General features: G+C 44.9%; 1 protein-coding gene across 1 annotated transcript in view; it reads left to right on the forward strand.

Moving 5' to 3' along the window:
* The first annotated feature begins 539 nt into the window (after positions 1 to 539).
* LOC114622640 overlaps positions 540 to 10,281 on the forward strand; it is a 150,300-nt gene continuing 140,558 nt past the window's right edge. Inside the window, exons 1-3 of the mRNA XM_028769051.1 lie at positions 540 to 676; positions 4,295 to 4,367; positions 4,599 to 4,709. Coding sequence (XP_028624884.1) covers positions 540 to 676; positions 4,295 to 4,367; positions 4,599 to 4,709 — 321 coding nt within the window. The remainder of the gene's footprint in view (positions 677 to 4,294; positions 4,368 to 4,598; positions 4,710 to 10,281) is intronic.

The raw sequence follows: 10,281 nt of genomic DNA on the forward strand, positions 1-10,281 counted from the left end.
CTGGGCCCCAAGATCAGGTTGCAGCCTGGACATGGGCATTGTATTGACCAATATGTTGTAAAGGATGTTCTCCAATAATCTCTGATTGGGCAATAAAAGGCTAAGCCTGTGACTGACTGGGCAGGAGAGAGAGGAAAGTGGAACACAGTATCTAGTGGAGGGTCTCAGGTACAGACCAGGAGGAGAAGGACAGATGAGGTTGAAGGTGGTCACTACGCTGCAGGATGGGTCATGAGGATGGACCATGATCACATGGCCAATGATAGGAGCTCTCATTGAGGACACACACGAAATAAGACGCAGTTGGCAAGTAACGGGGCATATGTGTGGTTATTAATAGCCTAGCTGGGTTATAATAGTCTCAGAACGTACCCAGTTTAGATTAACAGCTTATTAATATATTCTGATGTCTCTGTGTTGTTTAATCAAAAGCTAGAAGGGAAATAGTGGGGCAGAACCCCACCTGACCCCCACAAAAATACTACAAGAGCTCCGTGCTCTTCTTGTCCAGGGATTCAGAAAGACAGCACACAGAAACCATGGATGGCGTGTATAAGCTCTCCCCCACAGAAAGGGTACAGCTGTTGGAGAAGGAGCTGGCGGTGAAGCTGAGTGAACTGAAGACTGAGTTGGAAGAACAGGGGCTCCCTCCGGGGACAGCCAACCGGGTCTTCAGGTAAATTCAGTGTCAAGGTGGGGTTGCTGAGACATTTCTTCCCGTTCCCATCCTGTGGTCATTCTGCCCTGAGCTTTTGCTTCAAGAACAGTTGATGTCATGTCCAGCTCAGATAAATGGCACACAACAGTTTCCAACGTCTTTTCCCCTTGCACGTACTAACAGGGCCCAGCCTTACTTAGCTGCCGAGATCAATGAGATCTGGGTGCTAAGGAAGTGTACCACAGGGCACGTGCCCTTTCCCGTCATGCTTTTCATGTCTAGAACAGTCATGATAGAAGCAATATATCTTATCTAAGTGGGAAAATATTACGCTATTTTCCTAAGTTTTGGAAGCTACTATATAGGCCGGGCAGTGGTGGCACACGCCTTTAATCCCAGCACTTGGGAGGCAGAGGTAGGCGGATTTCTGAGTTCGAGAGTTCGAGCTAGCCTCGTCTACAGAGTGAGTTCCAGGACAGCCGAGGCTACACAGAGAAAAACCCTGTCTTGAAAACCCCAAAAAAAAAAAAAAAACAAAAACAAAAAAAAAAACAGAGTGGAAGCTACTATATAATGAAAAGTTTCATTTTACCTAATGACACTTGGTAAGACACTTAAAATCTGACATAATGCTAGATATTTGGTGGTGGGTTCTGCGAAATGCTGTTCTGTTAGGAGCCCTTCTGGACATCATTCGTGCTGCTGATAGCCGCCAAGCTGCTTCAGAGGAGCAGCGGAACTGGAGGCCTTCACAACCATGTCTGTCAACATGAGCAGCCTGCTGGTTTGAGGAAACATGGTGTGGATGGCCAGGGGCGTCAGGTGGAGATCAGGGAAAGAGACCACAAGTTTACACATTTTGACTTCATTCCAAAGCTGGTTCTTAAGAACAGGCAGTCCATAAGTTTTCCTTGGTGTCCGAGGTAGATCAAGGATGAAGACTGAGGCGGAGGGACCTTGGGACCAGGCAGGCCATCAATGCTTTTGGTCCTTTATATGCAAATGAGGCCAAAACAGCTGTCCTACCAAATAAGATCACTCAACAATGCACGCTATTTTGAAAACTATGACATTCCAGAGAGAGTGTTGATATTACAACTTTTACACCAGACAAGGACTCTGAGCTACGGCATGTGACAGGAAAGTTTCTAAAGGGACTTTGAAAGAATGATGATGGAAGATCCTGGACATCTATATGTCTCTGTGACCCCAAGCCACTATAGCCATCTGGAAGAATCTAAATGGCCCTGTGTTCTAGGTGTGGTACTAGTTTCAAGGAAAATGGACCTAAATGCCCTCTCTTCAAGGACTGAGTTAGAAATCGCTTATATCAGCTAGCTGAAAACTATCCTTCCTTTCCTTGTTCTTCCTGTGTAATCCCCATGTGCTGTGTGTGAGCATGTGTAGGTTCAGGCTGGAGGTCAGAGGACAGCCTAGAGTGTCAGCCCTCACCTTCTGCCCTTTGAGACAGGTCTTTCAGCCGCTACTGTGTATGCTCAGCTAGCTGTCCCCCCAAGCCTCCCACCTCCATCATCCCGTAAGGAGCACCGGGATGCAGACATGCACACAGTCTGTCCAGGGACCAGTTTAGACCTTCACACTTACACGGCAGGTGCCTTGTCCACTTCGGCCATCTTTCCTTTCTTTTTTTCAATTATTTTCTTTAACTTTCTTATAAATTTTACATTCTTTTCTTATTGAATACCCAAGCCCTGGACCTTGTGATAGTTATGTGTTCATGACGCCAGCTGAATAAGTAAGTGGCAGTTGTTGAACTAAAAGCATCTCCCGTGGACTGGCTGCTTCCACTCTGTGGCCCCCTTTAGGTCACTCACAGACACTCTGAGGTTAACTGAGAGGAAGGACATCGCTTGAGACACAGTTGGGCAGCCAAGCCTGTGACTGCTCAGGCCCTCAGCATGTCAAGGATAAGAGACAAGAATGCAAGGGGAACCTTCCTCTGTGACTTCCTGTCTATAGCTGAGCCCCTTTCCTGTGGGTCATTGCTTCTCTGCTCCATGAAGATTCCGAAAACAGACAATGTACCTGTGATTGATGGCTGATTTTACTCTCACTATCTTCTTCCTCTTCTTCCTCTTCCTCCTCTTCCTCCTCCTCTTTTTTTTTTTGTTTTTGTTTGTTTGTTTGTTTTTGGAGACAGGGTTTCTCTGTGTAGCCCTGGCTGTCCTGGAACTCACTCTGTAGACTAGGCTGGCCTCGAACTCAGAAATCCACCTGCCTCTGCCTCCCAAGTGCTGGGGTTAAAGCCGGCCCCTCCTCCTCTTCTTTCTCTTCTTCCTTCCCTCCATCCCTTCCCCCATCCCTCCCTCTTCCCTCTCTCTTCATCAAGGACTAGGAAAAGAGGTAAGAAATGGAGTATCTCCAGCTTCAAAACCCTGATGCCAAGTGTCCAAGTGGGCGTTAGGCTTCTGTGGCCCTAGGGACTTGCCGGCCATGGCCACCCTTGTCCGGTGACCCCCGCTGACCTTTTCTATGTCACTCCAGTTCTATTATTTGTGCTGTCAAAGTGAGACCATGTATTTCCTTTTCTTCCTCCTGTTCCCTTCCCTTAGTACTGGAGACTGAACCCAGGGCCTTGCCCATGCAAGACAAGTGCTCTAGCCACTGAGCTACACCCCCAGTCTCCTAGCATTTAACAGGACCACTCTCCAGTAAGGAAGCACATTAACAGTGCATCTTCCAACATCATCTGAGGACTCTTGTGGCCAAGTGAACAATATCAAACTAAGCTTACAGCTATGTCCCTCCCGCCCCCTCAAATGTATCTTAGAAATATCACTGCGGCTCCTTTGCCAGTGGCTGCAAACTCCCATCTTACAACTGTGGGATCTGCCCTGGGCTGCTGTCCTCTGGCGCCCCTAGTGCTGCCAAGCCTCACACTGCCTATTGAGCTCCGTGGAGAGAGTGATGACCTTCTGTCCCCGAGTTCCAGCCTTACTGGGGTCCTTTCAGCTTGTTGCCAAGCTAAGGAAAGGACTCCTCCCTTCTCTGGACTTGAGCAGCTCATCCTCCATGGCTGGTACCTGATTCCTAGGGTCCAGTCGTGTTCCTGAGGCAGCAAGCGTGGTTACAATTCTTCTAAAGTATTTCCATTTGGTATTTGTATGTCATTTCCACCCTCCAACAACCCACCACGAACATAAAAATATAAACATTTTGTTTCAGTGATAAAGTGCCAGTTTTCTGTGTCAACCAAAAAGATGCAACAAGGTTTGATAAGCACACTGTCAGACACGAGATTCCCCCTCTGAAAGGAATACAAGTGTGCAGCGTGTGGTTAGGGGAGAGGGGCGAGGGATGGGGGTGTGTGGAGTGGAGGGACTAACTCAGCCAGCATCCCTCCCTGCACTCTGGAGTAAGGGACTGGAGTAAACCAGAGGAAAGACTCTGAGAGGAGAAAGAAACTGGCCAGTGAAGGGTTAGCAGAGATCAGGTATAACACAGAAGGTTCTGACCAAGGTAGAAGAGTGTGACCTTTACACACTCCAATGGGCCAGAGTGACACACTCATTCTGGAAAGGTTGGGAACAGTCACAGCGATCAGGCTGGCCGCCGGCTATCTTCTCTATCACAGCACCCCGTAACACAGCTTCTGTTGCACAAACCTTCCTGCAGCTCCATTCGGATACCAAAGGATGTGGCTCACTTTAGACGCGAACGGGAAGCGGCTCTGAAGAGAACCCTCCAGGTGAGTAGGAGCGTGGGTGGTTTCAGGAAAACACTGGATTTCGCTAACTAGGGAGAAGTTCATAAGAAAAGCTCCCCCCTCCAAACAGCTGATGCTTTTGAACAAAACAGCCCCACATCCTGCTTACTGCTAAGCTAAGCAAGTGTAGATCATTGTGTCCTTAGATAGATTGAATTTTTTGACATTTGAAATTTGGTAGATGTTTGAAATGCATTCATTGTTTGGGTTTAGGTGGCGGAGTCCAAGCCCCTTGTTATTCAGGCAGATGTCCTGAAGAGGGAGCTAGAGAGCTGCCTGAGGCGAGAGTACACGCCGGAAAACCTTCCTCTGCTTCTGTTGCAGGTAGGGTCATCTCGCAATCTGAAAACATCTATGGAAATGTATCAGCAAGCTGGTGTTCGGTAGATCCTGTGGGCAGGTGTTCTGGAGATGGGTAATTTACAGACTTAGTGTAAATTCTTTCTTCATCAGAAAGAATTTCGTTCTCACAGCTAAATTCAGCTTAAACTTGCTGGGCTGAGAGGTTGACAGGAGTCAGCCTAAATACTGCCTGTGCGGGTGTAATACCATGTGAAAGACAACCTCCAGCTTCCAAACGCCGGAAAGACATCTATTTCTGAAAACCCCTCTTAGGAAAATAATTCAAAGTCGGAAAATAGTTTTGCATCAACATTGCTGCAACACTGTAATAAGAGTGAGGAAGGAAGACAAGAGGGTAGAAAAAAGGGAGGGAGGGAGGGAGGGAGGGAGGGAGGGAGGGAGAGAGAGAGAGAGAGAGAGAGAGAGAGAGAGAGAGAGAGAGAGGCCAGCCAGCCTTACTACCAACAAAAGAAAAGCAAACCAATGTAGACTGCTATTTAATACACTATTGTCCTGCCATTAAATGTTTATTTTTTTGCAAACGAATTACTCCATCTTGTAATATTAATCAAAACTATGTATGCACACTTGATGATAGCGATTGAGTGAAAGACAGAAGAATCCCTAAGTTTAGGTGGCAGGACAATGAAACACCCGAACTTTTATACAGCTTCTCAACTTTGCACACTCATGTACTATTTAAATTTTTTTAAACGATTTATTCTTCACTTCTATGAAATCATTTAAGGTACTCCATGCTATGAGTTGTTTCTCTTTGTGCATAAAAATTAGCTCTTCAGTAAGTAGTTAGCGTTAATCACAAAAGATAATGAGGTTCTATTTGCAAGTTAAAATGTGTTCATTCAGAATTTTCTCTCCCTATAATTGTCTTTCTCTCTTCCTTCTTTTCTTCCCTGCCTGTCTAATGGCAGTGTCTGGAGATGTTCTTGGTTTTCAAAATTTGTGGGGCAGTGGCCATATACAGCTGGCAGCATCTCATGTTTAGTGGCCAGAGGCTAAGGATGATGTTGAACACAGAACATTCTGCAGCTGAGAATTATGGTGTCTCAGCTGTCAACAATAATAAGGTTGGAAAAGTTCTAGAACCATCTGGATGTCTGTGATATATTCATTGCTGTCTCATCTGAAGAGCTTTCTTTAATGTCACGTGTAGTTCATGGCGGCCAGGAACACATTCTCATGGTGTTTGCTATTTTATAAAAATTATTTTTTCTTTCATTTTATAAAGCTATTTTTGCTTGGTTATAGAATTCTGGACTGACAACTTTTATCATTCATCATTTTAAAGATGCTGTCCTATTGTCTTGTGACTTGAATGGATTCTATCTCTGAACACAATGTATTTCTTGTTCTCTGGCTGTTTTAAACTTTTAATAATTTTTAGGTGTTTTATCATGATATATAGTGAGATTTTATTTGCCTTTCCCTTGCTTGGAATTAGACTTAACTTTCTGGATTGTGAATTTATTTCTTTATTATTATTTATTTTCAAATGAGGAAAGCTGTCTCTTGGCTTGCTATCAGAGGCTTCATTCCAGGGTCACTTGTGCAAAACTCACACTATTCACCTCAAAGGGAATAAGGTGTGGTGTATTATGGAGCCAGATGTATGTGACCACGGCCCAGGAGCACAAATTCAGATATCTCAAATTCCATGTTCCAACATGGTAAGGACATCACAGAGCTCTCATAGGAACACAACCAAGACAAGTCACAAATCAAGACACTTTCAAACACATGGGTGGAAGTCTCAGGTAGGCAGGTTACAGCATGGAGGATCTCAGCAGCTATCTGATGGTGTTCTTAGCCTTTTGGTTGGTGGAAGCTAGTTATCCATTTGCACATTCCTAAGGATTTACCCAACAGTCACAAAGATGTTAGGTCAGATGCAGAGGTGAGCACAGAATGGCTATTGTAGAAGCTAAAGATAGTCCAAGACAAATTGTAACTAGGTTTTGCAACATTCCAATTCTCCACAGCCATTGAAGGTCTAGTCAGTTAGACAGCCACCAAGATTCAGTGTAAGGTACAATTTTCTTTTTTTTTTCAAGCAGCTTTTGTTCACAGCTGGCTACATTGTTTCTGAGCCCGTGGTGAGGGGGAATACCACAGCTGGAAGATGGGGCAGAAGAAAGCTGTGCACCTCCCGGTTGCCAGGAAGCAGAGCACTCATTTTTAGAACAATGGTCCTCCCTGCCAAGCTGCTAATTTGTGAACCTATAAATGGATTATTGATGAGGTCAGAGCTCCATTGATCCATTCTCTTGCCAAAGGCCCACCTCTGAATATTGCTGTTCTGGGGTTTGAGCTTTCAAAACACAGTATTTGTGGGAAACCCTTAAGGTTCAAATCATAGCAGTCATGACGCTAAAAAATATGATGCTGGATTAGGGTCCAGACCTTCAAACATGGACGCCAGTGTTTCTCACTATTGCTTGTGTTTGTTCAGCACAGAGAGCAACTCCAGGAGATGGTGTGGCTGTCACCGGCCTGAACCTATAGCTCATGAATCGTCTTTTCACATGATTCTAAGTTGTCCAAGTCATATGCTCAGAACTGGGCAGTTTATGGTCCCTGAAGGTCCATCCACATGACTCAGTTAGTACTTCTATGGTTTGATTTCTGACTTGTAAAGAAGGCCTTTTCCGTAAAGTCTTTGACTATCTCGAAGACTTTAAACGTTTTAGGGGGTGGGGGCTCAGGGGTTAAGAACACTTTACTGCTTTTACAGAGGACCTGGGTTCAATTCCCAGCACCCACAGGGCAGCTCACAACTGTTTGTAACTCCAGTTCCCAGGGATCTGCTGCCCTCTTCTGGTCTTGCATGCCCACGGTGCAAAGACATATGTTCAGGCTTAGCACTCGTGTACCTAGAATTTTAAAACAAAAAACTGTTTAAAAGACTAAACATTTTAGGGGGCCAGAAGGATAACTCAACTGTTAAAGGCTAAGGCTTAAAATCCAAACATTGAAAAAGGCATCAAAGATTTTAAAGTATGACCCTCAAGTGAGCAGTCAGTTCTGAAAACATCTGCTTCTTTCAGTACTCTGGCATTCTCTCAGTCTCTTTTCAGGGGTTATAGAAGATTCTGGAAAGGTGGTTGTTTGGCAAAACTAATTATCTCACGAGAAAGAAACCTCTGATTCTCCCAGTTCGCCTTAGTCACCTTGGTACCAGGTCCAGATTTCTCATTTCCACAGCCTCAACAGAAACCAGTCCTGTGGACCAAACCCTGGTCTTCCGGCTTGGTGGCACACATCTTTGCCGGCTGAGCATCTCTCCGGCCTGAGTACTATTTTAACTGTTCATTGAGCAATGAAAGACCTTCTTTCTTAGTGAACCCCCAGCTCCTGTCAACCCTAAGAGGAAACTAAGTAACTTCTTAGACTGGGAGGTGGAGAGTGTCTTTCTCTTCCTTTGCTCCAAAATATCTTTCCAAACCTGTGAAAGTGAGGGCGGAGTCAGCCAAGCTAAGGTGAGAGAGCACACAGACACCCCACTTGCTAGCAGAGAGAGATCTTCAGTTTGGATCCTGCGGTGGACGCCGTATTTCTACTCCTATTCAGGACGGCAGCACCTGGGCTGCCAGTATCTCTTTCTTCTGTTTTGGACAGTTTTCAGTTTCTCAATAAAAACACTGCTTTTCTTGGATCTTGACTCTAGGCCTCTAAAGAACGTTTCCCTTGGTGGGTGGTCTGAAGTTGAATTTTCACTATGAAGTGCCTTTCTGGATCTATGCGTTGGTTGCCAGACTTCTAGGGAGCGGGAAGGTTCAGCCAAGCGAGTCTAGGGTCATATTTTATCTGTTCTCCCGGCTTTTCTCCTTCTCTTCTTCTTCATGTCTCCTCTTCCTCCATCTCTTCTTTTCTCATTTTTTAAAAAATTCCTATGTACTTCTTTTTCTTTTATTTTTTCTAGCTCTTCCTGGCAGTAAGCATACCAGTATCTTTGGTTCCCTTTGCTTCTTAGTATCTGCCTTTTGCTGTTTGCTTTTCCCCTTTTTGTTTAGTAAAAATTCTTTTTCTTCCCTCTTGCTGCCCTGACCTTGTGTATGGTCCATGACCCCGGACAACCAGCACGAGAGTGTCTCTTAATTTTTGAAAACTTTCAAGCAGGGTTTCTTTAAATAGAGTTTTCTGGGTTCTGGCAGTGCAGCTCAGTGAAAGACCTCATGCTTAGCTTGTACGTCCCTGAGTTCAACCCCCAGCTCCGAAACCTTCTGCTTTACCTGCGTCCTCTGTACACTGCTTAACTTCCACACCCATTACAGTGTTTCATGTCACCTCATAAAGACCGAGGCCTGTTCCCTTTGGCTTTACCCTTGTTTGTGGTTGATGCTTCATCTTGTGAAGCTTCTATTGCTCTTCAAGGTTACCTGCTTTTGTTGTTGTTGTTGTTGTTGTTTTGAGACAGGGTTTCTCTGTGTAGCCCTGGCTGTCCTGGAACTCGCTCTGTAGACCAGGCAGGTCTCAAACTCAGATCGCGAATCCGCCTGCCTCTGCCTCCCAAGTGCTGGGATTAAAGGCCTGGGACACCACTACTGCCCCGGCTTAAGTTTCCCAACTTTTATCATGCAAAGTCGGATGTACTTCTAATCCTTTCCATTTCGTGTTTGCTTCAAACGTGTATTTATTTTTAGACTCCCAGATTCTCTTCTAGCTGTGTTCAGATTTTGCTTTCAGTCTTTGGCTGTGCTAAGCATGCTGTAAAGGAACTTTAAAGACTTTGCTTGCTAATTTTGTTACCTCAGTCAGTTCTTGTCTTCTAGTCACTAACTTCTCTTCTGTCCATAGATCTTTTTCTTGTTTCTTTGAACGTCTAACCACTTTTAAATGAATGCTAAAAACAGTCAGATTTTCACTATCAGATGCCGTTGATTTTGTATTTCCCGTCAAGTGTTGGACCTTGTTCTGGCAAGCTTATAAGTCACAGATCACTTACCCCTTCCAAGGCTTGCCTTGAGTGTCTTTGGGGATAATCTTGACTCCTCTCCAGTGCCGCAGCCTACAAACTCCTCGGGTCTGCCCCTCACATTGCGAGCCTTCTCTCCTTAACTCAGAGAGGTCACTGCTCTGTTCACGGTTTCCTCTCCTTCCTGTGCCTCAGCAGCAGGAATGAGGTTCTCGGCTCCCAGGAACCATGACAATATGGTTCTCTTCTCTCAGGGACCCTGGAGCTATGTTGTCTGGGGCCAGAAAACCTCAGCTATTCTGTAAGATTTTCTACTTGTGATGAAAGAATGCAACAGGACTCAGTTCTTCACAGACAGCGTCATTTCTATCACTGGATAGAAAAGATATCTGCATGACTGCCCTCAAACTCATAATTCTCCTGCCTCCGCCTCTTGAGTACTAGGGTTATAAAAATGTAGTACTGCTTTTATTTTAATTATAAGTGAAGTTTTTCAGTATGCTTTTATAAATGATAGTCTTGTTTTTTCTGTTTTATTATCACTCTGTGTGTGTGCATGGTTTTACTATCACTCTGTGTGTGCATGGTTTTATTATCACTCTGTGTGTGTGCATGGTTTTA

The sequence above is a fragment of the Grammomys surdaster genome, unplaced genomic scaffold, assembly GCF_004785775.1.
Source record: "Grammomys surdaster isolate TR1022 unplaced genomic scaffold, NIH_TR_1.0 190, whole genome shotgun sequence".
Lineage (NCBI taxonomy): Eukaryota > Metazoa > Chordata > Mammalia > Rodentia > Muridae > Grammomys > Grammomys surdaster.